At 55.7% G+C, this 26599-nt stretch overlaps 2 protein-coding genes across 9 annotated transcripts in view; one reads left to right on the top strand and one right to left on the bottom strand.

Moving 5' to 3' along the window:
* Positions 1-20325, top strand: part of ITGB4 (integrin subunit beta 4) — a 30762-nt gene extending 10437 nt beyond the window's left edge. For 4 of the 6 annotated variants that reach the window (XM_049812826.1, XM_049812827.1, XM_049812830.1 and 1 more), the window contains exons 9-41: positions 40-129; positions 303-425; positions 576-743; positions 1027-1103; positions 1258-1469; positions 1758-1861; positions 2032-2130; positions 2786-2912; positions 3053-3172; positions 3674-3780; positions 4107-4140; positions 4599-4787; positions 5323-5426; positions 5878-5936; positions 6577-6600; positions 6757-6905; positions 6986-7165; positions 7752-7900; positions 8257-8461; positions 9360-9520; positions 9891-10071; positions 10292-10429; positions 10980-11162; positions 11366-11497; positions 12517-12717; positions 13635-13808; positions 14298-14471; positions 15420-15569; positions 16241-16429; positions 16707-16862; positions 17317-17481; positions 17944-18060; positions 18668-20325. In XM_049812826.1, coding sequence (XP_049668783.1) covers positions 40-129; positions 303-425; positions 576-743; positions 1027-1103; positions 1258-1469; positions 1758-1861; positions 2032-2130; positions 2786-2912; positions 3053-3172; positions 3674-3780; positions 4107-4140; positions 4599-4787; positions 5323-5426; positions 5878-5936; positions 6577-6600; positions 6757-6905; positions 6986-7165; positions 7752-7900; positions 8257-8461; positions 9360-9520; positions 9891-10071; positions 10292-10429; positions 10980-11162; positions 11366-11497; positions 12517-12717; positions 13635-13808; positions 14298-14471; positions 15420-15569; positions 16241-16429; positions 16707-16862; positions 17317-17481; positions 17944-18060; positions 18668-18810 — 4584 coding nt within the window. In that variant the 3' untranslated portion in view covers positions 18811-20325. The remainder of the gene's footprint in view (positions 1-39; positions 130-302; positions 426-575; positions 744-1026; positions 1104-1257; positions 1470-1757; positions 1862-2031; positions 2131-2785; positions 2913-3052; positions 3173-3673; positions 3781-4106; positions 4141-4598; positions 4788-5322; positions 5427-5877; positions 5937-6576; positions 6601-6756; positions 6906-6985; positions 7166-7751; positions 7901-8256; positions 8462-9359; positions 9521-9890; positions 10072-10291; positions 10430-10979; positions 11163-11365; positions 11498-12516; positions 12718-13634; positions 13809-14297; positions 14472-15419; positions 15570-16240; positions 16430-16706; positions 16863-17316; positions 17482-17943; positions 18061-18667) is intronic. The other 2 variants (XM_049812832.1, XM_049812831.1) reach the window with 2 other exon arrangements.
* A 1078-nt stretch (positions 20326-21403) lies between these two features.
* On the bottom strand, positions 21404-26581 carry GALK1 (galactokinase 1). Of its 3 annotated transcripts, none has more exons than XM_049812900.1 (8): positions 26401-26581; positions 25422-25611; positions 24968-25087; positions 24263-24444; positions 23709-23890; positions 23310-23480; positions 22710-22872; positions 21404-21600 (listed from the first exon to the last, which is right to left on the bottom strand). In XM_049812900.1, the coding sequence occupies exons 1-8, from the start codon at positions 26575-26577 to the stop codon at positions 21529-21531; spliced, it is 1257 nt and encodes a 418-aa protein (XP_049668857.1). In that variant the 5' UTR covers positions 26578-26581; the 3' UTR covers positions 21404-21528. The 3 variants fall into 3 exon arrangements, with proteins under 3 accessions (XP_049668857.1, XP_049668858.1, XP_049668859.1); XM_049812901.1 differs by having other exon boundaries at positions 23310-23460; positions 24309-24444; XM_049812902.1 differs by lacking the exon at positions 23310-23480.
* Between the last annotated feature and the right edge of the window lie 18 nt (positions 26582-26599).

Genomic DNA, 26599 nt, shown 5'->3' with positions numbered 1-26599 from the left:
CTCAAGGCCTTGGCTCAGGGGGCTCTTTTCTCTCTGCAGAAGCTGCGCAAGTATTTCCCCATCTCTGAGATCGGGGTGCTCCAGGAGGACTCTTCCAACATCGTGGAGTTGCTCCGCACAGCCTTTGAGGTAACTGTACTCTCTGGGGCTTTGCTCTCGCTCCCAGGGCAGGCAGAGAGGGTAGGCAATTCCTGCCCAGGAGAGCAGGCAGGAGGCAGGATGCGGCCCCTCTGGGGCAGGCCATGGGGTGGTTGCAGCTGTACTGCTGAAAATCAACGTTGTGGTTATCTTTTGCCACTCAGCGCATCCGCTCCAAGATGGACATCCGAGCTGACTTCATCCCCAAAGCCATGAAGACAGAGTTCACCTCCTCGATGTATGAAAAGACAGAGTCTGGCTCCTTCCACATCACCCGTGGGGAAGTGGTAAGTCCTTGGATGGCCCTGGAGAGAACGTGCGTGCGAGGGGCTGAGCCCTCCGCTGCGTCCCTCCTTCCTTCTTCACCCAGGGTCAGTGTGGCTGAGCTGTGGTCCAGCAGAGCTGGCTCACCCCTGCGGCATGTCCCTTCCTTCCAGGGCAAGTTCAATGTGCGCGTGAAGGCACTTGAGTACATTGGTGGGCAGCATGTCTGCAGCCTCCCTGAGAAAGACCGGCAGGGAGTTATCCACGTAAAACCCACGTCCCTGAGTGACAGCCTCAAAGTCACAGCCTCTGTCATCTGTGACGTGTGTCCTTGTGAACAGGTATGTGGGGGTGCATGTTGCAGAGAGATGTCCTCCTGCTGGCCAGCCTGGGGTGGGAACGCGTTGGCCGGCACTTGTGGGTCCCGCTCAACCCCTCACCGTCGTTCAGCAGAGGCTCAGCCTGGCCAAGGAGATTTTCATCACTACCTGTACCAAGCTGGGCCTGTTGTCCTACGGCAGAGCTTGGTCTTGTGGGCAAAACAAATCTGCCTTTCTGATTCCTGAAATGGTCTTGGGGGCAGCTGAGCCCATTCGGCAACACCTCGTCTCTCTTCTCTTACAGCAACAAGAGTTTAACTCACGCAAGTGCAGCTTCCACGGGGACTTTGTTTGTGGACAATGCATCTGCCACCCGGGCTGGTAAGGACTTTGTCCAGCTCCGTACGCCTCCCAGGGTTTGTGCTGGGTCTGGGGACCAACAGTGACACACACTTGTACCTTGGGCATCCTGCCTGGGACCCTGCTGTCCTGCGCTCTGCTCTTGCCTCTCTCAGCACCATCTCCTCCCCACCAGGCGAGGGGACACGTGCGACTGCTCCCCGGCATCGTCTCCCAACAACGAAGCCTGCATCCGCCCTGGGGATGTGGAGCCCTGCTCAGGCCGGGGCGAGTGCCTGTGCGGGAAGTGTCAGTGCTACTCCGAGGACCTGACACAGCGCTTCGACGGGGCATTCTGTCAGTACGACGTCCTGCAGTGCCCACGCACCTCCGGCTTCCTCTGCAATGGTGAGAACGGCCCCGCCGCCCCCAGCGTCCCCCAGTTGTGGGATGTGCTGTGCCCTGCTCTGTCCTGGTGGCACAGGCTGGGTGTCCCCTGGGCTGGTGGCACTGGCACGGGGGGTTGAGTGACTGGCGGTGGGCTGCGGGGACTCTGTGCTTGCAAATGTGCAGGGTGGATGCTGCGGAGTCTGTTTGCAGCCCCGTTGCACCCCCAAAAAAAGCAGGAGAGCTGCAGACAGGGCCGGGGGGTGGCACAGCACTGGACCCTGGGTAATTCCTCCTCTCGTGTCGCAGATCGCGGTCGCTGCTCCAAGGGCGCGTGTGTGTGCGAGAGCGGCTGGGAAGGGCCGGGCTGCGAGTGTCCCATGAGCAACGACACCTGCATCGACAGTCGAGGGGTAGGTCCTGCCCTGCCTGCACGAGGGACGACCAAACCAGGCAGGGCTGTTGCAAATCAACCCAATGCCTAAAGCTCAGGGCCACTGGGAGCTGGCACCTTGCTGATTCCCAGTGCCGCTGCGTGTCTACGATTGCTCTCGGATGCTCACCGTCACCTCTTCCCTCCCAGGGCATTTGCAACAACCATGGGAGGTGCGAATGCGGCAGATGCATCTGTGACAAGGCTTCGCTGTACACCAGTTCCACCTGCGAAATCAGCTACTCCCTGGTGAGGCTCAGCCTGGTGTCCCTCTGGGTTTATCACTTCTCCTTCCCGTGCAGAGCCTCCGGGGAAGGAAGGCACATCTCAGTCACGAGCAAAATCCTGAGCCTGTCCTGCCTTCAGTGGCCAGGAAGGGTCTGGTATGGGAGCTGCTTTGCAGCCGCAGGCTTTCTTTGTCCTCCGGTTTACCAGCAGCAACTGTTGAATGTCTGTCTGTGTTTATCTGCACACTGGTGAAGGGCAGAGGTTTGAGGCTCAGCTCCTGGCTTGTTCTGATTTGCCTCAAGACTGGAAAAAAACTATTTCATGGTCTGGTGCCTCAGTTTCCCCATTGACAAACATGGGCTAATCCCACAGTGGGAGTGGAGAAAGCTGGCTTGGTTGTATTATGGAAAGGTCACCTAAAACCCTTGGAGAAGATCTAATCGCTGCCCAAATGCAGGCTGTTTCCATAAGAGATTTTGGAGCTGGCTGCGCTGGGCTCCTGGGCTTATAAATCCCTCGTTAGCTGCTTGTTCTCTGTGATTCCTCTTTTTGACCTTGCCCGGGAACTGGGGTGAGGATGCAGCATTGCATCTGCAGCTCTGCCTTTCGGAGGTGATGTCGTTCCTTGCTCCCCGTGGGCTGTCTCCTGACCATCCCACCTTCCTTCTCTGCTCAGGGCTTCCAGGCTGTGTGCGAGAGCATCCGGGACTGCGTTCGCTGCCAGGCCTGGGGAACAGGCAACACGAAAGGGAACTGCAGCGCGTGCCACCTCCAGATCCAGATGGTGGAAGAGCTGAAGAAAGGTACCTGGAGAAGCGGAGCTGGGTGCAGACACGTGTGGTGTGTCTCCTGTGGGCCCTGCCCTGTGTGCGTGCGTGTGGGGCTGCTCCCCACGCTTTTCCTGGTCCTGATGACTTTGCAACGGTGCCCTCTCTCTCTGCAGAGGAGGCCAGCGAGTACTGCTCGTTCCAGGACGAGGAGGACGATTGCACGTACCACTACACCCTGGAGGGAGACCCCACCGTCCTCCCCAACACCACCGTCCGCGTGCAGAAGAAAAAAGGTGAGCAGGGACCCAGCAGGGGGGGATGTCCAGCCTGGGGTCTGGACCAGCAGTGCCCTCCTCTAGAATGCCTCCGATCCCCGCTTTGTCCCTTTGCTGTGGCCCTGGGCAGGGCCAGCTGCACCTGCCCACCTTCCTGCGTGACAGGGGTGGGTGACATTGGCTGTCACATGAATTGCAAGGAGTGGAGTGTAGCATCCTCAGAGACCAGCACCTTTAGAGATCAGTGCCTTTTCACTGCTGGCCAGGGCAGGGATTGATGCGAGGTGCTGAATAGCCCCTTGGGATGGCTGGATGTGAGCAGAGAAGTGGGATAGTTCTCCCTGAATGGCACTTCTTGTTGTGAGCACCAAGAGAGGAGTTTCCAAGCTTAACCGGGCTGCTCCATCCCTTAAAGAGCTGTGGTCCAGCTTTTCCCCTCTGTCCCTGCCTCCCCACTCCCTCCTTGCACACCCCACACAGGGGGCTGATCCCCACGAGTGACATTGCTGTCGCTTGCAGAGTGCCCACCGGGAAGCTTCCTCTGGCTCATCCCGCTGCTCATCTTCCTCATCCTGCTCCTGGGGCTGCTGCTGCTGCTCTGCTGGAAGTTCTGCGCCTGCTGCAAGGTGAGTGCCTCGGCCAGCTGCCCTAGCCTGGGGAGAGGACCAGATAAAGGCCAAAAACACGGCAAATTTTCAGAATCCACCCAGCCTCCATCATGACCAGGCTGGCACGGGCTGGGTCCCAGTTGTATCTAGCAACTCTGTTGTTGCCGACACGAGTTGTTGTGGGATTTCCCCCACTGAAGGGATATCTGGCTAAAACCAGCTTCCAGAGCCCCATCTATCCACTGCCCACCCATCCCTGCTGATTTGAATCCTCCCAGCTGGAGACAAGGGGATTTCTGCCCTTGGCTGCAAAGTGATTGTGTCTTTGGCCACTTGTTTTCTAGGCTTGCCTGGCCCTGCTTCCCTGCTGTGCACGAGGTACCAGCCCTTTGAACTAGGGGGGAGAGGGATCTGTGGGGTTCGCTGCCTTCCCGGGTTGGGGGGATCATGCTGTGATAAGCGTCCCTCCTCCTCCTCTCTGAGCTGGAGAGGTAGATCAGAGGAAAAGTTCCTAGCAGAGAGCCTGAGCCAAGGAGCCCTTGAGCTGCTGCTCCACTGCTCCTCTCTGCCCCCACACCCTGGTGTGCCGTACTGGGAATCCTGCTGCTGGCTGTCCCCTCACCAGTGTCCCTTGTAATGTCCAGCTGCTGTGATGTGCTCTCCCCGCTTATGGACACCCCTTGCCCTCTCCACCGCACTCCTCTCCTGACATCCCAACACCCTTAGCATGGTGGAAGCCCTAAAGATTGCCCAGAACAAAGTCTCCGGTGTCGGGAAGTTGACGGCTGGCGTTGTCCCAGTCTGCCCAGACTCTGACCCTGCCCCTGGTTCTGCAGGTCGCACTGTTGGCTTCAAGGAGGACCACTACATGCTTCGCCACAGCCTCATGTCCTCTGACCACCTGGACACTCCCATGGTCCGCAGCGGGTCCCTCAAAGGCCGGGACATAGTCCGCTGGAAGATCAACAACAACGTTCACAAGCAGGGCTTCACCTCCCTCGCTGCTGCCAACCCCAAAGATCTCAGTGAGTGCCACATCTGAGGAACAGGGCGTAGAGGAGATGCTGGCGGTGCTGTAAAAGGACACAAACCCTTGGTGGCAGCCCCCAGCTGCAGCAGCCGTGGTGCTACCTCCAAGCCTGATTGCAAGGGGGGTTGTTCCTTTATCTGCTTCCATCCTGGGGGAAGCTGAGCAGCACATTGCTGTGTCCAGGCCAGTAGCAGGACAGGTGGTAGCCTTGGAGACCTCCTGACAGCCTGGCTGTGTGGTGGATGTACGCTGCATGTGTCTTAGTCTCATTAGCTCAGCCTTGATTTCGCTGCCTCATCAGTCCAGAGCCACCACTGGACGCTGTTTCCTTTGCCGGATCTGGCAGAGCGCTTCCCAGTTAGCCTTCCAGTTCTCAGAGGGTTTTCTCTGCTGGTGCCATGGGGTTTGGGTGCTAGCGATACAGGATCTGGACAACGAGCATCATGCGTGTCCCCATGCTTCCAACTTTTGGCTGGGTTATTTCTCTGACCAGGAAGGAAGGAGTTTAACTTGGGAATTTTTCTTTCCAGTTCCCTACGGGCTGTCTCTGAGGCTGACTCGACTTTTCACGCAGAACCTGGTGAAGCCGGACACCCGGGAGTGCGAGCAGCTGCGCAAGGAAGTGGAAGAGAACGTATGAGCCTGGGCATGAGGGGGGCTTGGGATGTGGGACTGAGGGACAGCCACGCTCAGGGGGTGTCTGCAGTGTGCTGGGGAAGGGGGAGTGCTCCTTCCCTGGGAACCCAGACAGCTTTTGAAAGGAAGAAGCAATTTCTCCTCTTTCTGAAAGAACGCACAAATTTTAAGAACACACTTGTGAGAATTATCAGAACATCACGTTGATAAGGTTTGGGGTTTGCTTTGGGCCATTTGGTCTGAAGCTTTTGTTCGGCTTCAGTTTGCAGCGTCTTACCGTGTCCTGGGGAGAAACTGTGGTGGGCTCTGCCTGGTGTGGCAGGGCGGGGGGGGGGGGGACCCAGGGGTGGCCAGAGGGCTCTCGTGTTTGCTGGCAGCAGCGTCTGGTTGCTGAACACATCCCTGTTCAGCAAAGGATATGTTGTGAAAGTCCCTCTTGCTCCTTGCAGCTGAATGACGTTTTCAAGCACATCCCCGGCTGCCACAAGCTCCAGCAAACCAAGTTCAGGTGAGTCACTGGGGGAGACACCTCCTGCGGGGCAGGGTTCCCCCAGGGCCCTGCTGATGAGGGAGCGGAGCAGAGGGCTGGGGTGTGAAATGCGGGATGCCCTGAGGGAGCATGGTCTGTGAGACATCCCTGACACAAGCCCGATGCAGTGCTTCACCCACCCAGGGCTGCAAAGCAGAGCCAACCCAGTTGTGCAGGTGATCTCAGCCCCATCTGGCTTTGGACCTGAGACTCTGTCTACAGACAGGGACAAATCCTGGTCGCATGGTGCTCAACGGGAAAATTCCCGTTGATTTCAAAAGTTTCAGCCCTGTGCAAAGTTACGAGTGCCTGGTGTAGGACAGAGGAGTCTGGGGATGCTGGCCCTGGGCAGGGAGTGTTATCCCCTTCCCACAGCTCTGACCCGATGTGATCTCCCCCATGGGCATGTTCCTTGTTGCATTGGGAAACCCAGGACTGGAGGGAGCAGGCAGGCAGGAGGGAACATGTGATGGGGCCACAGGCTCTGCAGGATGGGTTGGCACCTGCAGGGCAGCTGCCGCAGCTCAGACCTGCACAGGGCTGTGATTCACGCGGAACTTTATCTCCCCAAATGCGTTAGTCACTCTGATTCAGGTTTTGGGTTTTTTCCCCCCCCCAGGTTACAGCCCAATTCTGGGAAAAGGTAAGAGGAACTTGCAGCCCTCACTTGTGCTGCTTCTCCCTCTTTGTACACAAATGTGTGGGGTGACTGAATGCCCCACGCACTCACTAGCTGCTATGTAAGATGAGCAACCCTGGCCTCAGCTCTTACCCAGCTTTCTCTTCCCACCGGTCACAGGCAGGACCACACCATTGTGGACACAGTGCTTACCGCCCCTCGCTCAGCCAAGCCAGAGATCATCAAAGTGATGGAAAAGCATGTTTCCCACGAGGCTTTCAATGACCTGAAGGTTTCACCGGGTTATTACACTGTGACCTCAGACCAAGGTAGGGAGCAGAGCCCAGCACTGCCTCCTGGCTGGGTGGGGGGGCCATTTCCCACCTCTCACCATTGTCCCTTGCCCTAGATGCTCATGGGATGGTGGAGTTCCAAGAGGCCGTGGAGCTGGTGGATGTCCGTGTCCCGCTCTTCATCAGGGAGGATGATGATGATGAGAAGCAGCTGCAGGTGGAGGCTATTGATGTCCCCACCGGCATCGCAGAGATCGGACGCAGGCTTGTCAACATCACCATCATCAAAGAACAAGGTGAAGGGCTGCTACCATGGCACGAGATGAAGGGCGTTTGTGTTTGAGTGTCCCATGTCCAGATGGACCCATGTGGTTTCTAAGGAAGGTGCAGGCTGTGTATCTGAGTTCACCCAGATCACAGACGAGAGACTTGTTTGGTGACTCCTATCTTAAGTCACTGGAGTCTAAACTAGAGCATCTTTTAAAGCATCCAAAGGAGGGTCATCATCCCTTGTGGCAGAGACCCAAACATCTGACCATCACAAGTTTAGGTGCTACCAATTCCATGGCAGGTCCAGGGTTGACTATATGCCTCTGCTGCTCCACTTCATAGGCCACTGGAGTAAAATAAGACCTCTTTGCTGTTATGCTGTGCTTGGGGCAGGTGAATGTCCCCAGCAGTTTGCCTCTGCTTCCCACCTGGTTGTTTTGAGCAGGGAGCACAAGTCAGGAGTGGTAACGTCTCCAGCCCATACGGTAATATTTCATACACAGTTCACACCCATGGCTGATAGGAACTCTGTTCAGGGAGGACACCTGTGTATTTGTAATGTGATCCTTCACGTATTTGCTCTACACATTCCTTCTCTCCTGCCCCTTCCAGCCAGTAGCCTCATCACCTTCTTGCAGCCAGCCTATTCCCACAGCCGCTTTGATAAGTTGGCCAAGATCCCTGTCCTCCGGGAGATCATAGACAACGGGAAATCCCAAGTCACCTACAGGACCCGGGATCTCACCGCCAAGAATGGCAGGGTAAGGGTGGTGTTCCTGGCCTTGGCAGGCAGGAACGAGTGGGCACAGAGGGCTGGGAAGGAACTGAACCTGGGGCTGCAGGAGAGCAGCTGATCAGGCTCAAATGGGATGTGGCTGGGAGAGGGGAGACCCAAGGCTTATTAGCACAAGGACAGACATTCCCCTCCATCCTTTCTTCCCTGTGCCTCAGGGATCTGAGAGGTTGCCTGTACCTGAGGCAGAGGGTACCAGCTGCCCCCTGAGCTGTGGGCACTGGGAGGCAACTGGGGATTCACTGGGAGACAAGGAGAAACTCTCTGGGAGTCTTCTCATGGATGCTGCAGGCTATCATCTCGCACCTCTTCCTTCCCCTCCAGGACTACATCTTCACAGAGGGTGACCTGGTCTTCCAGCCTGGGGAGACCCGAAAGGAGGTGCAGGTCCCCTTGCTGGAGCTGACCGAAATAGATACCCTCCTACACAACTGCCAGCTCAAGCAGTTCGCCATCGACCTCCTCCATCCCAAGTACGGTGCCAAGATTGGCCGATACCCCCAGACCACGGTGACCATCGCCGACCCAGGTAGGGGCTGGCAGCCAGGCGGTGGGGAATGGTAGCAGGGGGTGTGGGACCCCCACGCCGGACCAGCCCACCCCGAGGTGATGTACGGAGCTCCAGCCCTGCTACTCACCCAAAAAGCGGCAATGAGGAGGCTCCTCCAGCTCCAACTGGTAGATTTGGGCCTCCCTCTAGAGGCATTAGTGGGTATAGACAGTGGGTGGGAAGAAGATGGCTAATCTACCTCGCAAAAGGAAATACAGTGGAATTTTCATTCCTTTTCTTTGGGGATTTGAATAAAAAGCTATAAAAATAGGGGCAATGTGGGACTTGCCACGAGCTGTGCTTGGTGGTTCCTGTGGCTGGACAAGCAAAACTGTATGGGTTGTCATCAAGTGGGTCGATAATGTAAAGGTATTTGTCACAGTACTGGTCATGAATACTGCGGGTACCAGAAAGTCCTTTGTCACTGGACCAACCAGAACCACTTCAGGGGCAGGCACTGGATCTGGAGAGTCTCCAGAGAGCTCTCAGCTGGACTTGGTGGGTTTCCAGCAGAAGAAACTGAGTGACTTGAGAAGGCTCTGCCCCTCTCCATCTTCTCTCATGGCTGCACAGGGCAACTGATCAAGCTGTTGAAGCGTTGTTAAATACATTCTAACAGAGCTTAAGATTTTCAGAGGCGCGAAGGTGGTCTCTTCATTTCTTCCTACCTGGGCAGCTTGTGAGAAGCAGCAGGAGGTGCAGGACTTGGGGAGTCTGAGCCTGACTCTCATGCCAGCTTGCTGTGTGGCTTTGGGGAATGTCATCACCAAGCGCCTCAGTTTCCCTTCTGTACCGTGCTGGGGAGAAGCACGCTTCCTTCTTTTCCTGCCATGTGGGGGACTAGCACTGATGTGACCTTTCTTCCTCGTGTCTGCAGAGGTGGTGGATGGTGTCCCCTCGATGGCTGGTCTGAGCCAGGTCTCCCAGTCCCCCAAAGGCCGCCTGAGTGCACCACTTAATCCCAATGCCCATGCTCTCAGCTCCAGGGAAATCCGCTTCAGCTGGTTTCCTCCACCTGGAAAACCTCTGGGGTACAAGGTAAGGGGTGAGTGGATCCCGGGGGAGGGTGTGGGTCCCATCCTGCAGGTGTTTCACACACAGAGTCATTTGTACTGAAGGGATGGGGAGAAGATGCCCAAATGAGGGAGAAAGCTCACCCCTCCCTTCTGGCCCACTCCATCCTTAAGGGACCATTGCTGGGTGGGTGTGGGATTTGCAGGAGATTCCTGGTGGGTTCATCTCCCTTTCCATCACTTATCATGAAATGCCCAGACTGTTCTGGCCTCCCATTTCAGAGGAATGGCACAACACCCTGGCTTTCCCAGAGAAGATTTAATAAGAGATGGGGAATTTCTCACCCATTATGGTGAGGAACTGAGGGAATCATGGCTTGCTCTTGCTTTGCCAGGTGAAATACTGGATCCAAGGGGACCCTGAGTCAGAAGCCCGTCTCATTGATGTCAAAGCACCATCAGCAGAGCTGAGTAACCTCTACCCCTTCTGCGACTACGAGATGCAAGTCTGCGCCTACAACGCCATGGGTGAAGGGGCTTACTCCGACATCATCCACTGCCGCACGCTTGAGGATGGTGAGCGACTCTCCACTTTGCTTCCCACCATGTGGGAACAAGTTGGTGCCTGTGCACCCAGCATGGGGTCAGGGCTCCAGCCTGGAGTTTCTGCTGGTCTTGGGGACAAGCACTGAGTGGCTCCCACTGCAACCCAGCTGGGATCCGGGGAGCTCTGGGCATCTGTGTGCGCTGGCTCCCGACTTGCGGTAACCTGGACTCTTTCCTTTTGCCTTTCCAGTCCCCAGTGAGCCTGGCCGCTTGGCTTTCAATGTTGTGTCTTCCACCGTGACACAGCTGAGCTGGGCTGAGCCTGCAGAAACCAATGGGGAGATCACAGCTTACGAAGTCAGTTATGGACTCGTCAATGAGGAAAATGGTAAGAGCTCATTTTCTGAATGGAGCAGTCCAGCCAGGCTGAGGGGCTAAAGTACGCTTTCCACAAGTGGGGCTGGTCCCAAACAGCAGCAGAACCAGAATGGCTCCAAGCATGTTTCCTATGAAAACTGGGATCTGGAGGGGTCACTACTGGATGGAAGGAGTACAGAAAAATCACCTCTCAGGATTTAATCCTGCAAAGCCTGGAGGCTCTCAGTTCCCATTCACTTCCATAGTGTTTTGTGTTGGGTTTCCTCTTAAAAACTTAGTTCATCAGTCTAAACCTAGGGCTAGGGTGCCAGGAAGATGCCATTTGGTGACACACCAGCAACAGGAGACCTTTGCTGTAGGTTGACTTCAGCATTCAGTTTGGGAATTTCCCTGAGATGTCCTGCCTGTCATGAGCAGCCCAAATAGCTGCTGCACCTTGTCCCAGAGCCAGGCTATGTCCTGACACCAAACGTCACCAAGCCTGTTGGCCAAGGGTGGGGTGCTGTGGGGTCCTCTGTGTCTCGTGACCTTGTGGGTGACAGGCATACCCATATTTGCAGTACCCATTGGCCCAATGAAGAAGGTGCTTGTTGAAGACCCAAAGAAGCGCATGGTGCTGATAGAAAACCTGCGGGAGTCCCAGCCCTATCGCTACATAGTGAAGGCCAGAAATGGTGCTGGCTGGGGACCTGAGAGAGAAGCCACCATCAACCTCGCTACGCAGCCCAAGCGCCCAATGTCCAGTGAGTTACTGCCCTGCTTGGGTGGGGAGCAGGGGGGCAGGAGCAGTGCTGGGGTGTGCTCCCCATCACCCCGGCTGCTTCTCCACAACCTGTTTGCTCTGCTACACCGGCCACCCTGGTGAATGCTGAAGGCCATCCTGGGCGCGGGAGGCCTGTGTGGTTTTGAGCTGTTTGTCTAATGGCACTTTCCACCTCTCCTCCAGTCCCCATCATCCCTGATGTCCCCATCATTGATGCAGAGGGAGGTGAGGACTATGACAGCTACCTGATGTACAGCGCAGATGTGCTTCGCTCTCCAGCTGGCAGCAAGCGTCCCAGTGTCTCTGATGATTCAGGTACGTTGCTCTGAGTTTTGCAAAGGTCATTTTTAACATTCATTTTCCTTAACAGCTTTCAGCAATGAGCTTCACTACTCCTCTCCTCCTCACAGAGATGGGGAGATCCAAGTCACAGAGATGGTGGAGATCAGCCTTTCCAAAGCATGGTAGCAGCATCCATGGGAACACTTGACTAGCCACAGTGTAAACAAGACCAGTGCCTCTTTGTTTTAGCCATGAGGCAAAGAGAAATCTCAGCGCGGGGTGGGAGAGGAGCTTTTCATGGTCCTCCCTGTTCATCTTCCCTTTCTATTGCCATTTGGCTGGACCACAAGAGTTACTGTCAGCAAACAAGCACTGGCAAGGCACAGACCTCTGAGTCCCTTGAATGCTCAGGGTCTTGGCCAAGCCAACAGGAGGGAACTCAGCAAGTGCTGGGAAGGCACTGGCCTCTCTTCCTCCATCACTTCACTCTCTGAATGAGGCTGGCTCCCTTGTCTGGTACTGGGACAACGAGGGGAAGACGGGCCGGAATGATGAGGCTTGTCAATAGGATCTGGAGGGTCTTTGCTGGGGTGGTTTTCCAGAGCCTGGGATCCAGGAGCGAGTCCCTGGTCCTTTCAGAGAGCAAGGTAATGGGAACACCAAGAGTCCGGCCATCCTGAGCGCACATCAAGGAGTGAGGAAACCTCTCCTGAGCAGAGGACAATTGTTGCAGACTCTTCGTGACAGGGACAGGCGTGTGGTGGGACTTTGACTCTCGCCTTTTGTCATGATGGACACAGGGCTGGAAAACAGCCCTGGGGTTGAGGAACCCCCGTGCATGTCACCTTCCCACCATCCTCCATCTACCAGTCACACAATGGTTGCACCGCCTGAACTCATCAGCCAACACTTGGCGAGACGGGCTGTGAACGGGTGTCATTCCCACTGGCGCCTGCCCCTTCCCCTCCCCAGCAAGCAGCACGAAGGTGGTGGGTAGCCCACTCTGTCCCCTGCAGATCATGCCAACACCAGTGCTTGCATTGTCCCAAAAGGCTCCAGGTGGAAATATGTGCAGTTGCTGGGAGAAGACTTGGATCTTCGCCGCATCACCTGGAGGCTCCCACCTGAAACCATTCCCCGCCTCTCTGGCAGCAGCCGCTTCTCCTCGGACACCGAGGGTCTCCTCCACGAGGAGGACAGCGACGTGGCTACTGGCAGCCTGAGGAGGAGCGGGACGCCCCGGCCCCAAGCAGGTGAAGGACGGCTTCATTACGGCACTGAGTGTCCTGTCTCGTCCTGCTCTGGGCCAAGGGGCCGGCAGCTGGGGTCTACCCCAGCACGTGTCCCCTTCCTCCCCTTGTGTGCCCATCCTCGTGTTGGCGTGATGCACTGTTCACGTGCTGTAGTCTGCTTCAAAACTTTGTCCTGGTGTGTCTGCTCACAAGAGTGTCAAGGTAACCCCCATCTCGGCATGGACTTGGGAGCCTGCTAGCAAGTTGCTTCTACAAAAGGCTGGACCTTCAAGGCAGGAGCAAACTCAGATGATACCTGCTAAGTGCTACCTCCAAGGGCAGCTTCTCGCCTTAATTAAGTGCCCTAAGCTTCTGGGGCAGATCTGCTGGACTGTTAAACAGAAATCACTCTCTCATGGGTAGCTGCTCTCTCCTGGCCTGGTGGGAAGGGATGGGGGTTTGTCAAGGACCAGAACAACGGAGCAGAATTTGCTTTTCAGATCCAGCTGAGATGGGATCCAGAGTGAGATTTGGAGAAACTGCCTCCATAAAGGGCTGTTTTCCTTCTTCTGCCTTCTTTTTTAATCTGAAATTATAAACCTCTGCTTGCGTCTAAGGAGAGATGTGAGACAACGTGGCGAGAACCACAAGGCAGTGCCCCAGCGAGGCCGAGGTCTGGAGTTACCTTGGGCACCATGGGTGTCTCTGGTGCTGGGTGTAGAGCAAAGTCTCCATTTACCTGTTTGTTTCCGCATCATCGCGTTGGGTGGTTGTGGCTTGTTCTAGATGTAGCACTCCAGAACAACCTTCCAGAGTGGCTGAAGCTGGAATGCAGCCAAGGCAGGGTGCACCATGATGCCTCCTGCTTCCTCCCCATGGAAACTGGAGCAGCAGCCCTGTCCACAGCCACATTCCTCACGGTGTGCCCTCTTTTACAGAGCACTTGCTGAATGGCCGAGTGGACTTCTCCTTCCCTGGCAGTGGCAGCGGCACGCTGACCAGGACAACGAACGCCAGCTACCACCAGCTGACTTCACACGTGCAGCAGGAGCACAGGGTGTTGGGGAGTTCCTCGCTGACAAGAGACTACTCCACAATGCTGATGGGGCACGGTGAGTACCGTGGTGATGGGACCTGTCCTTCCCTTCCACCTCTGTGACTGTCTTCAGACCCATGCCCTGCAAGTCCTGTTGGGGTGAGGACTGTGTTCACAGCTAAGGGGGCCTACGAACCAGAGATCTGGAAGGTCATGTCCTCATCACTGACGTGTAGGTGCTTTGCTAAGGCCATCCTGCTCCCAGACCAGTTTGGAAAGGGTTCCCATCCCCCACGTGCCAGAGTACTCAGGAACGGGAGCTACATCCTTATCCTCACACCATAGGGCATTCCAGGAAAAGCATTTGTCTCTTCTTCTTACTCTATCTAGCAGCATGGTTGCCTTTCAGTTCCACATGTGTACATCAGCTGGCACTGACAGCAGGTTGTTAAAAGTCTCTTTAAAGAGACTTAAAAAGTCATCTCTGCAGGAGCCAGCACCTAGGCTGAACCCACTCTGAAGTCTCCAATGGTGTTTCTTTCTTTCTCTTGCACCGCTTTTGTAGATTACCCGGGGAGACTCCTCCCTCCCATCCATGAAGATGCTGGGAGGACAATCCCACGGCCTCGGGATGTGGGTTTCAGGAGCAGGGCAAAGGTGAAGGGTTACTACCCCAGCACTGGCTTTCGGGACTCTATAATCATGACTGATGGGTCTGCAGGGATTTGCAAGTATATAGGTACAGCTTTGTCCGGTGTCTCCTCCCAGCCATGCATCCCATAACAGCCAAGCCACCGACCATCCATGAGCTGTTGCCACCCACTGCTCACCCCAAACCTTCTCTCCATGGCTTGCTGTGTGCCGCACTGATCTTCCTCCTGACCTGGCCTGTGCCTCCATCACATCACCTTTCCATTTGCAGGTGACTTCAGCTGCGTTTGAACCCACCTGGGCTGATTAACACCCACCACCACTATCACCATGCTCTAACGAGTTGATCAGCTCATTGTCCCTGTCCTTTTCATTCCTAACAAGCTTGTTGTTCTCAGTTTTACCCCACAGGCCTTTGGAGGACTCTGGGGGAGGACATGCGCTCCATACGAGATGTCTCTCTGCAAGCTCCTTGGCCAAAGCCCATGTCAATGGGGGGCTTCAGACCCTGAGTGTCACCTGGGAGGCTGCTGTGCTCGCCATGAGCTTTGTGTCCCAGTGGGCTGAGTTGGGAGGGAGCCAGAGCAGCCAGTCCTGGTCCCAGCTGCCCCCATTCCCTTGAACAGTCCCTGGAGATGTTGGGCTGCTTTAGCTGTAGACTAGGGCCAGTCTTAACTAAGCTGCATCTGAAGATGTCTGTGAAGCTTCTGGCAGACTGGACAGAGTGCTTCAGGGTGAACAAGGAGGGCCATAACGCTGCACCCAAGCCCATGCTCTGGTCTCTCTACCACAGGGGCATGAAGCTTACCTTGACTTGTCCCACCCAAGGTTGGCACCCCAAGGCCATGGGCTGTAGGTGTGCAGAGCCAGCCATCCCCCCTCATGATGGGCCAGCTTGCAGAGATGACATCTCTCCACGTTCTCCCCAGACCATCAGGACCATCCCACGCTTGTGTGTGCCACTCCCTCCTCTCCCCCAGCCCCCTTAGCCCCCCAGCCCCCAAATCTCCAACCTGATGTTCCCTTTTTGCCTTAGACTCCAGGCTGCCACTGGGTGTCCCTGACACCCCCACACGCCTGGTGTTCTCCGCCCTGGGACCCACCTCCCTGAAGGTGAGCTGGCAGGAGCCGCACTGCGAGAAGGAGGTGCAGGGCTACAGCGTGCAGTACCAGCTCCTCAATGGAGGTCAGTGAACAGGTGGCCAGTCAGTGCCCACCAGGCAACCGGTGGTGGGAGTTCTTGGTGGTAGAGAGTCTGGTCTGGGTCTTCTCCTCGGCAACTGGTTCGGGGTGACCCTGCTTGAGCAGAGGGGGTTGGACCAGATGACCTCCAGAGGTCCCTTCCAACCACAAGTGTTCTGGGATTCAGGGGCTGGCCCCAACTCTGCCTTTTCTATATACACCTTGAGGAAATGTCTCAGCTACCCCACAGCTCTCATTCCCCATTTTTACTGAGGGGACAATTTCTGGGGTTGCTTGTGGAGTCACCCCTACTCCAAAAAATGTTAGCCTCATTCTCCATCATCCCCAACATCTTAGTTGAAGGTTTTTTCATCACATTGGACTTGAAGGAAAGATTGAAATGCAAATCTCTTCTTTTTACATGAAACTTGGGGCAGTGTTAGTGAAAATTATTCTCTTTGGCTGAAAATCTTTGAGTTTTCAAGAAGCTGTTTGTCCCAAGCCTTTTTTGGAACACCTCGTCCTGCACTACTAGTTGTTGGTGGCAAGGCTGGGGAGGGGGCCTGGATGATTTTTCCAGGCAATTCATTTGAGATAAGAGTTTAGGCAAAAGCCATGGCTCTGTCTTTGTGCCTGCAGCACGGTACTGATGTTCTCCTTCCCTGTGTGTCCCAGGAGAAGTGCACCGACTCACCATCCCTAACCCCAGCCAGAATTCGGTGGTGGTAGAGGACCTGCTACCCAACCACTCCTACATCTTCAAGGTGAAGGCCCAGAGTGAGGAAGGCTGGGGTCCCGAAAGGGAAGGAGTAATCACCATAGAGTCCCAGGTGGACCCGCAGAGCCCACTCAGCCCTGTACCAGGTGAGGTGGATGGGGGACAGGAGAAGGGCGGCATTCATGTCTCTGCTGCTATCTACAGTGCTGGCCTTGCTTTTTTCTCTCCCCTTACCACATCCTGAGCTCTTCTTTCCTTCCTTTCATTTAGAAATAGAACCTTCTTCCCCATGTACTCACCTTCCACTAGCTGTCTAGGTAGCTGAGACCTTCTATCTTGTTTCATAAATGCTGTGTGCAGATCCCTCCCAGGCTCCTTCTCGCCACCTTCTGTGATACTGACCTCTCGCTTGTACCCCTGCAGGTTCACCCTTCACACTGAGCACGCCCAGTGCTCCTGGACCACTGGTTTTCACTGCCCTCAGCCCTGACTCCCTGCAGCTCAGCTGGGAGAGACCCCGCAAGCCCAATGGGTCCATCTTGGGCTACATGGTCACCTGTGAGATGCTGCATGGAGGAGGTATGGTATCAGGCTGTAGAAGCCCAATTCCCCATGTAGAGCACAAGATGCCTCCAGCAAAGGCAGCAACTTGCTACATTTTTGCTGGGACCAGCCACAAAGCTGTCTGCTTATATCGGTGCACACAAAGTGGGGACATGAGGCTGATTCCAGGCCTGGGAGCTGCTGGACCCTGACGCCCTGTGTCATTGCATGGTCTGGTGTAACAAATGTGGTTGGAAGAGGAAGGACCTGGAGCTTATTACAGCCCAAACCCAGTGGAGGTTGTTGAGGATCACCACTATACTAAAATAGGGTTGTCTTAACCCTTAGTAGAACTGAGTGCAACCATAGGGTCTGTGGGTGGCATAAAGCTTAGGGAAAGGCAAGAGAGCAGCCAGAGTTGGGGGGGAGTGTGTTTGGAGGGACTGTCACTCCTGTCTGTCTTCACCGCTGGTATGTCTGTGTGGATTAGGGGAGCCCAGGAATATCTATGTCGAAGGAGACAATCCAGAAACTACCCTGACTGTGCCCCACCTGAGTGAGAATGTCCCATACAAGTTCAAAGTGCAAGCCAAGACCACCCAAGGCTTTGGGCCAGAGAGAGAAGGCATCATCACCATCGAATCTCAGGATGGAGGTACAGTACTGTGTCTTTGTGGAGATGCAAAGATAAGAAACCTCTCAAGCAGGGAACACAACTCCTGGAGTCCCTTTCCATCTCTGGTGGTGACTCCATTTTCCACGAAAGACATGGAGACGTTGTCTTCCATGAAGACAAAGCTGTGCCTTGTGAGCACTGTGCCTTGTGAGCACTGTCCCCACCCTGATGCACTGAATGAGGGAGGATCATGAGAACCTGCCAGTGTTTAATTTATTATGAAGCTTCTGTCTTATGCCTGATTGTACACATACCTGGAGGCAGCTTCTTATGCTGCACAGGTGTAAGACCTTCCCAGTCCTCCCAGTTCCTTCTAAACCTGGCTCTGATGTCAGCAAGAGAAACCTCCTGAGCTCACTGATGGTGCTCACTGTGCAGGGTTGAGGGGTTGGAAGCTCCTTGTTGTTTCCTGGCTGATTCATCCCTTTTCCTTCTCCCCAGGGACTTTCTCCCAGTTTGGAGGACAGCAGTACATGAGGGAAGAAGTGTACAACTTCCCCACCGAATACAGCACCAAAACCAGCATCAGTCATTCCTCTCTGGATCCCCACTTCACGGGTAGGGACTTGCTGTCTGCTTTGAAAGCCTTTGAAAGCAAAGGATAACTCTGCTTGTCCAGAGGTCTGAGGGTGCTTTTACCTCAAGTGTCAAAGGCAAGGAGGAAGGGCCCATCAGGCAGGACTGATGAAGATGATCAGACCCTTTCCTACACCATGTCTGTGCTCTGCCCCAGGGGCAGTTGCAGTCATTTCCCCATGTGCTGCCCAGTCACAGAGGGAATGCTGTTTTCAAAGTCCCCCAGGACTATCACTAAGGTCCAAAATGTAGCTCTTCCTCCAAGGTTAGATCTCTTCAGAGCAGGAAAAAACAGGGAAGTGTGACGACCATCTTTAATCACATCAGTGTAGTTGTTCCATGTTGTCCCACTTGAGTTCATGGACTCATGGGTTCACACTGCAACATGGAGAGTTTGGGAGCTGTCAGGAGGTCCATCTTATTGACTGACATAGCAAAGTACCAAATCACTTTATCTGGAGAGGTTTTCCATCAGTGAAAGTGGTATTTAAGGAGAAGCCTCTGTCAGGAATCATTAGGTAAAGCAAATCCTATTCCCTGTGACCCCGTACTTAGTGTGGTGTCCTGACCACTGAGCTTCTCGTTGCAGATGGCATGCTCATGACAACCCAGCGAGTGGAGAGCGCCAGCAGCACCCTCACCAAACAGGTCACCAAAGAGTTTGTGAGCCGGACCGTGATGTCCAGTGGGACCCTCACCAAACAGATGGAGAGGCAGTTCTACGAGGCCTGAACCAGGGCAGGCTGCCTGCCAGCGGGACATTTGTGTTCAGATGGCAGGACTTTGTGGAATGATCCCAGGGTGCTTCATCCAGACACTGCCACGGTGCCTCGACAGCTCCTCCTGTGGGCAGAGACCCTCCGTGGCATTTCAAGCTCTGGACCTCTCGTTTGGAGCCCAACGCTCTCAAAGCTCTGGCACGGTTGGGTCATCAGGTGTGTGCTCATCCTTCAGGGCTTGTTCACCCTGTCCTGCTCTGCATAGACTCAGTTCTGCAGAGTCCACAGGGATGTCTTCCATGAACAATCACCGCTCACTCCAATGCCATTCTTCAACGCCCATCCAACCAAATACACCTGCCAAAATCCGGGTGTCTCGATGGCTCCAGCCTCCCCAGATAAATGGAACAGAATGATTTATTCTCAGGTCCTCAGTTTTGAGAGGATCCCAGGGTCACCATTTCCATTTTTGTTCCAGGCTCTCCGGCAACTTGTCTGTCCACTGGAGATGGTTATTTCGCTCTGTTTGGGGTTTTTTTATGAGCGCTGCAAGGCAGGGGTTTGGGGTAACCTATGCTTTCTTACTGCACCTATTTGTGTCTGTCCTTCACTGCTAACATTTGGTACCATGATAGCAAAGTATAGTCTTTCATTTGTATAGCATTACTCATGATGGCCACTGATGCATTTTTGCATACAATACTGTACAGTTTTCGTAGTATATATATAAATATATATAAATGTATTTTATTATTTTATAAAAAAAAATGAGGTGGATGAGATCTATGCTGAATGTGGAGGCTACACTGGGACTCTGGCTGCTGAGAAACGAATAACTGGAAGAAATTAGTTAAGGGCTTGATCCAAAGGCCACTAAACCCAGTGGAAAGCATGTTGATGAGCTGGTGGACTCTGACTTGTGCCTTATATTCTCCAGCACTGGAGACTTCAGCAGATGGCTGCAAGCGACCAGACCTGCTTATTGCACAGCATCCATCAGCTAAGTGCTCTGCAGCCACAGCACACAGAAGGGCTGGGAGCTGCCTGGAGATGAGGGATGGGGATAGTCCAGGCAGCGGTCCCTGGAGGCAGGAACGGTGCCTGGGATTTCTTACATGGCTGATGTGGAGAGTGTGAGATTTTTGGGCAGGTGGTGTTGGATATCTTTCAAAAGCCCTTTTGCCCACCAACAACGTCCGTAAAGGGACCTGTGATCCCTCAGTAAACACAAAAGGAAGAGCAAACCTGGGAACAGCAGGGTCTCTCTCATCATCCTGAGCAAGGCTCTGGGCCTTCTTCAGCCTTCGGCTTTAGCTGTCCTGGCACGATGCTGGGTGCAGGGCTGAGCTCAGACCTTGCTGGACCTCGTTTCCTGGCTCTGGGCATGATGCCTGGCATCTTGCTGCCCTCTGCCAGCAAGAACAATTGGGCTCCGTGTCTTGCTGAGCAGCGCATTGCCCTGGTGTGCTTCAGCTGCACGGGAGCAGGCAAGGAGCCTGCTGAAAGCAAGGATCCTGCCCCAAAAAAGCTGTTGGATTAGAGCTTCCAACCCAAACAGCAGCTGCCTGGTCTCCCTGGCAGCGCTGCCTGACTGCTTTGATCTGATGCTGGACCTTGGCTTTTTTGTTCTTTTTTTTTCTTTTTCTTTTCTTTTCCTTTCCTTTTTTTTTTTTTTCGGACTCAGAAGATGACTTTCCAGCACTAACACCACCGAGAGCTCCATCTCCTCTCTGGGCTGTTCATTTGAGGGGGAGGGCTTGTACATGTTTGAGCCAAAGACGCATGTAGGTGAGTAAAGTCCACAGGAATCTCCAGGACTGCAGCTGGAGCTAGGTCAGTTTTGAACTTGGTTCAAGAGGTACTTCACCAGCCCTGCGGTTTTACTGTGCCTTCAAGAAGCACTTATTTTTTCCTGAGCAAGGACCAGTGGCGTCAGCCTGCCTGCCTCCCAGTTCTCATCTCACCTTTGTGGTTGGAGTTTCCTCTCCAGCTGACGTGTCTCCTCCTGCACAAGGACTTCATGACCCTTTCCCTGTGCTTTGTGGTCCAGGATAAAACACTGAAATCTGCCTAAAAAGGGAGCCCCACTTCCATGCATTTTAACCAAAGACTATCCTGTTATCCAAGAGAAGAGCACAGCCTGTCAGCTGCTGCTCTCCAGGGCATCACGCCGCCCCCACGCACAAGGCGGCTGCGCACCTAACCAATGCCTTGCACTAGAACAGCATCACTTTTTAATTTTCATCTGGTTGTTAGGGCTGGTGGTGTTTCAGCCTTTCCAAGGTGGATCCAGCAGCCCACTCTGACAGTGAGTGTTTGAGCAGATGGCTTCCTATTGCACTCAATAAATGTTTTCTCTACAGTCTGCCTCTTCCCTTTTATTTAAAAAAAAAATTAAAAAAAACCATCCCCCCTCCACAATACACTCCATCTGCAGCAGCAGATGAAGGACACATGCCAGAAGCAGATACCCAAGCAGGGTGCTGCACCCCACGTCCCCGGTAATGGCTTGTTACACCAGTGCGAACTGGAGTTAAAGCAGTCTCCTTTGAGGAAAGGTCCCCAGTGACTTTGGCATCGGAGCTCAGCTCATGCAGACACAGAACTGTGCAAACGTTTTGCTTTTATTAGGCAAATGATGCAGACAGACAAACTGATTCCTTTGCGAAGGGCGGAAAGCAGCCACCCCTCGGAGGGAGGCGATCCCAGCCCAGGCGAGGTGGTGGGTCTTCTACAAGGGCAGCACCTTTGCCCCTCCGGAGGGTTTGGTGAGGTAGAAGGTGGCTGTGCCGCTGTATTTCTCCTAGGAGACAAGAGGAGCAGTAAGTGCTGGTGCTCTGGGGCTGTACTACGCTGCAGCAAGAGGCCAGGCTGGGGGATGCCGGTCCAGGGGGAGAAAGGCCCAGCCGTGCATCTGGCCCAGCCACTGCTCCAACAGCAGCCACATGGGATGCTTTTTTGGGGACAGCATGCTGTCCTGGCCACTGCCTGGGGTCCCTTGGTCCACCCATAGCACAGTGCAGGGAGGCTATCAGTACATACCCAAGCTGACCCTTCAGCAGCCCCTTATGGACTGTTCTCTGTGACTTTTTCCACCCCCTTTCTGACCTTGCTGATGCTGCCAACCTCCACAGCCTCTGGCGACAGCAGAAAACTCACTGCCAGCTCTGCACAGTGCTGCCTCAGCTCTGTTTTAGTCCTAACTCATCCAGTGGTCACCGGTTCTTATTTTGGAGGATTTGAGGGTCAGTTCCACACTCACCCTATCTATTCTCTTTGCTGTTTTCTAACACCTGGTCACATTCCCTCTCTCCCAGCTTCTCATTAGATGGCAGAGGCGCAGCCCTTTTGGTCTCTCCTCATTTCAGACATCTTACTCTGCCCCTTCTTTACCCCCCTCCCCCTCCACTATTTACAGGTTGCACCATGATCTCATATAGCAGCAAAATGAAGGTCTGCCTCATTCACAGCCCCCATTTCCTGACACCCCCATTTTGCTGGTGTTTTCAGCTACCAGTATGCTGAGCTTCTGATTTAAAGAACATTGATGACAGCACTGAGATCTTTCCTGGGCTGTGACTGCTGACGTTAAGCTCAGCATTGCCTAAGCTTGGCTTGGATTACTTTTCCCTAGATAGATTTAGTCTTCCTGAAGCTCACCCAGCACCTTTTTGCTCACTTTCTCAATGCAGTAAGGTCCTTGGGCAGTGCTCTGTGACCAGCACGGTGCTGAACTGCCTGCAAGAGCTTAGTAGCATGAACAGACTTGGGGCTATCCCTGAGCAACACTGGGTGGGCTACAGCAACCCCAAGTGCCTCAGGAGCACAGCTTCGATGGCATCCCTGGGCCGTGCCCCTGAGTGTTTCCTTGGGATCTTCAAGCCAATCTCCTGGCACTTTTCTGCTGTGTACCTTGATGTGGTGCTGAGCTCTCTCTGCAGCCCCAGCCTCCAGCAGCGTCACTGTGCAGCCTCCGAAGCCACCCCCGGTCATCCTGCTGCCATAAACCCCATCGACCTCCAGGGCTGCTTCTACCAGCTCGTCCAGTTCTGGGCAGCTCACTTCATAGTCGTCCCTGGAGAGAGGAGACTCGTGATCAGCCCTGTCCTGCACCCTGACCATAGCCCCTGCACCACAAACAGCTGAAACACACTTCTTGGTGCACCCATTGCCATAGGAAACTGCAGCAATGCAGGATGCCGCAAATCCCAGTCCTGCTCTCTGCCTATAAGTGCACATATACATGAGCAAGGCTGCAAGCACTGGGCACTGCTGTAAACAGCACGTGTCTGCAACGTATGTGACTGGCTGCCTCATCCCGGCACCCCCTGATGCAGAAGCCTGTGGGGCTTTTCTTAAAACTCCCCGGCAGGCTGAGCCGTGAGAGATGCCAGGCAGCACATGGTTCTGGTTGCCCTCAGTGCTGCACCCACAGCCAAGGGAACCCCACGAGGACTCAACACCGGTGCCCCTGACCCAGCCTGCCCTGCCCGAGGGTTGGTACATCCTCACCTGAGGGAGTTGTGACTCTCCACCATCAGTCTCCCAAACATCCCGTAGTCCCTGTCCTGCAGCGCTTGCGCTGCCTGGGCCGTCCGTGCTATCTCACCAATGACATGCCTGGCTCGCCGGTACACCTCCTCGCCCAGCCGGCTCCTGGCCGCTGCAGAGACATGCATGCCCCTGCAGCAAAGCCGCCCAGGTCTGCGGGATGCTGCTGGAGATGAGCACGGCCACCATCCTGCAACCATCCTGTGCCAGAGCTTCTCTACTTGTGGCACGGTCCCATCCCAGTGCGTGCACCCACCCACCTGTCCCAGGTGCTGCCCCACAGTCTCAGCCCGTGCCATGGGGCACCAAGGTCCTGCTGCCCTGAGGAGTGGCCAGAGCCAAGGGAGGGACTGTCCCCACCTTCCAGCTCGGCCATGGTGGCATCTCGCAGGCTGGCCTTGCCGAGCGCCGCCGCCGCCTCCTCGCACTGCCGCCGGCGCGTGGGATACTCGCTGCCCGTCAGCGTGTGTCGCACGTTGGAGTTGGTGATGAGGACGGCTAAGCTGGCATCGGTCAGCGGGACGAGGACGGTCTCCAGGGACCTGCAGCGAGAGCTCAGCGCAGGCCTTGTGCCCGTCCCCCTGCCCGCTCCACCCCTCGGCCAGCCGGGTGAGGCCACGTGGCAGGCAGGCAGCTCCTGCCTCCACTGAGGCAAAGTCCAAGTGGTTTAGGATTTTGCTCGAGCATTTCACTCCCTCCCAATTATTAGTCCCATAAGAGACTCTAATGACTTCGCGGGAAAGACAGCCCAGGCAAGTAGCAGAAAGGATGCGGGAGGAGGAATCAAGATGCAGGAATTAAAATGCAGGGAGTCCCAGCCCGGCAATGAGATTTTCGGCTGGGTTCAGGCGTTAACCCCTCCCTGCACTCCTGCATTTATTTCATGGCCACGGGACCAGCTTGTCCCCACCTACCCAAGGAGGTGGGCACAGCGCAGCGAGCTCGGCACTCAGCCCTGACCTGCAGTCAATGAGCAGCGCGTGGCCTTCCTTGCCCATCACGGATATGAACTGGTCCATGATCCCACAGGGCATGCCAGCAAACGTGTGCTCCGCTTTCTGGCACGCCAGCGCCTTGGCTACCAAATCACCATCATCTGTGCCAGAGCAGAGAGATGCGGGTTAGCAGCTCTGGGACCTTTGCCCCTTGCCCTGGAGCAGGGGGAGCAAACACGAAGGTTAAGGGTTGTTTTCCCATGGAATGGCTTTTGCTAAAGCATCAGCTGCAGGTGCTTGCTCCTGCACCAGTGCACAGCATCTGTGCCAGCATGGGTCCCTGGATCCAGCTGGATGCGATAATTTGACACTGGTGTCTCAGATGTCTCCATTTTGGGGGATGTAAGGGTGGGGAGAACATGCTTCCAGGGAAACATCCTCTCATCCCCCCAGCCAGCCCCAGGGGTGGTCTGTGGGCTTTGGAGGCATGGGCAGATCAGGCTGGGTGAGCTGGGGGAGCCCCACAACCACAGCAGTGCCAGCTCCGGCAGCGGCGGGGGGTTGTGACCCACTCCACAGTGGCGTTTCCCCAAGGGCTGCAGGATCTTGCTAAGGGCACCCCACTCATCCCCAGCTCCCACCCGGGAACAGAGGCACCGGGGCCAGAACCGGCTGCTGCCTTACCAGGGCAGAGCTGCTGGAGGAAGGTGTAAGTAGCCACCTCCAGAGCGGCCGAGCTGGAGAGGCCCCCACCCAGGGGAATGTCACTGGCTATCACGGCGCTGAAGCCCGGCACAGGACCACCTGTGGGAACAGAAGGGAGGATGGGGCCATGAGCCCCTACAGGGCTGGGGGCTACCCTGCCCCACAGCTCACAGGGAACTGACGGAGAGGAGCCCCTGTCCGATATCCCGCTTTAAAACGCAGGGCGACCCATGGCAGAGTGTGACCCAGGTATCCCCCTCCCCAAACACAGGGGTCTTCGGAGCTGAAAGCATCTCTGATGGAGCCTGGTCCCGGCAGCAGCTGCAGGATTGCACCGGCACTGGAAGAGCCCCTGGAGCACACCAAAAGCCAGGTGCCAAGAACCAGCCTCACACGAGGGGACCTCTAACCCACCCGGCAGCCCGGGCCTTACCCCGGTAGTGCTGGATGACGCCCTTGATGTAGTTGGCCCAGCGAGGCTGCCCCGGGCTGAGAGGACTGCCTTGGCGGGGAGCCGGGAACTGCACCCTGTGGGGTTCGTCTGCCTCCGCCGAGGTGGTAAGGATGGAGATGGTCCCGTCCTGAGTGGGGGATCCCACCAGCACCGTCCCCAGCTGCAGGGCCTGGGGGGGTGGGGGTGGGGAAGGTGGGCTCAGACCCCACGGCATTCCTTGGACCATCCCCACTGGTGGCAGGGGACAGCTGTGGCTGCTTCAACCCACAGCTGGCAGCACCCAACACATTACCCTTAATTTTGTCCATGTGAAGGTGCCAGCCCCCACCGCAAACTCTGACTCATCACAGCATTAAACTTTCTGGCTATTTAATGCCACGCAGGGTCAGTCTTAGCACTGAAATGTTGTGACCGACCACCCCAGCTCAGTGCCAGGGTTGAGTAGAAACCCATGACGAGGACGTGAGAGACTTCGCGAAGTTTTCTTGCCTGCAGGGAACTTCAGCTGACCTGCTCCCACGCTCCTCGGCCTCAAAATAATTAGCTGTGGGTTTATTTAGGACTGAGCGGGGGCTTCCCCCCCCCCCCCGGGCCGAAGGAGGGCAGGAAGCCCCAGCTGCTTCGAACCAACTCTGCCACCAAAACATCGCTCTCCAGGAACGGAAAATTGTTTGACGCGGTTGCAGAAAAGAGGTTTCAGCCCCTCGAAGAGGCGGTCGGGGGAATCGCATCCCCCCTGCAGTGAGTTAGGAGCCGGTCTGCGGGGTGCTGCCCCCGATGCTCCGGGTCCTGCTCCGAGCTCCGGTGGTCCCGGGCGCGGTGGCGGGATCCCGGGGGGGACATCCTGGGGCAGGTGGGGGGGAGACGGCCCCCGGGGATCCCCGGAGGCTGCAGGGGGGGACCCGGAAGGGTGACGCCGAGGGATGACGGGACCGGGGCGGCGGAGCACGGCCCTTACCATGGGCAGCACGAAGCCGCCGTTGTAGTCGGTGTGCTCGCCGATCAGGTTGACCCGGCCGGGGGCCCACGCCGCCACCGCCGCCGCCGCCGCCGCCCCCCCGAAAGCCGCTCGGTGAGCCCGGCGGGCGGCCGCCAGCAGCGGGACCGACCCGGACTCCGCCACCGCCTCCGCCATGGCCGCTCCGCTCCGCCCCGGA

The sequence above is a fragment of the Accipiter gentilis genome, chromosome 10 (assembly GCF_929443795.1).
Source record: "Accipiter gentilis chromosome 10, bAccGen1.1, whole genome shotgun sequence".
In the NCBI taxonomy this organism is placed as follows: Eukaryota; Metazoa; Chordata; class Aves; order Accipitriformes; family Accipitridae; genus Astur; species Astur gentilis.
This window is presented reverse-complemented; position numbering and strand designations above follow the sequence as displayed.

Excerpts from the sequence above, each read along its gene's own strand:
- GALK1 (XM_049812900.1), bottom strand. The coding sequence starts at position 26,577 with ATGGCGGAGGCGGTGGCGGAGTCCGGGTCGGTCCCGCTGCTGGCGGCC. Across the intron at positions 23,891-24,262 it reads CGCTGTGCCCACCTCCTTGG|GTCCCTGGAGACCGTCCTCG; the intron begins GTAGGTGGGGAC and ends CTCTCGCTGCAG. Across the intron at positions 21,601-22,709 it reads GAGCTCAGCACCACATCAAG|GAGAAATACAGCGGCACAGC; the intron begins GTACACAGCAGA and ends CTTGTCTCCTAG.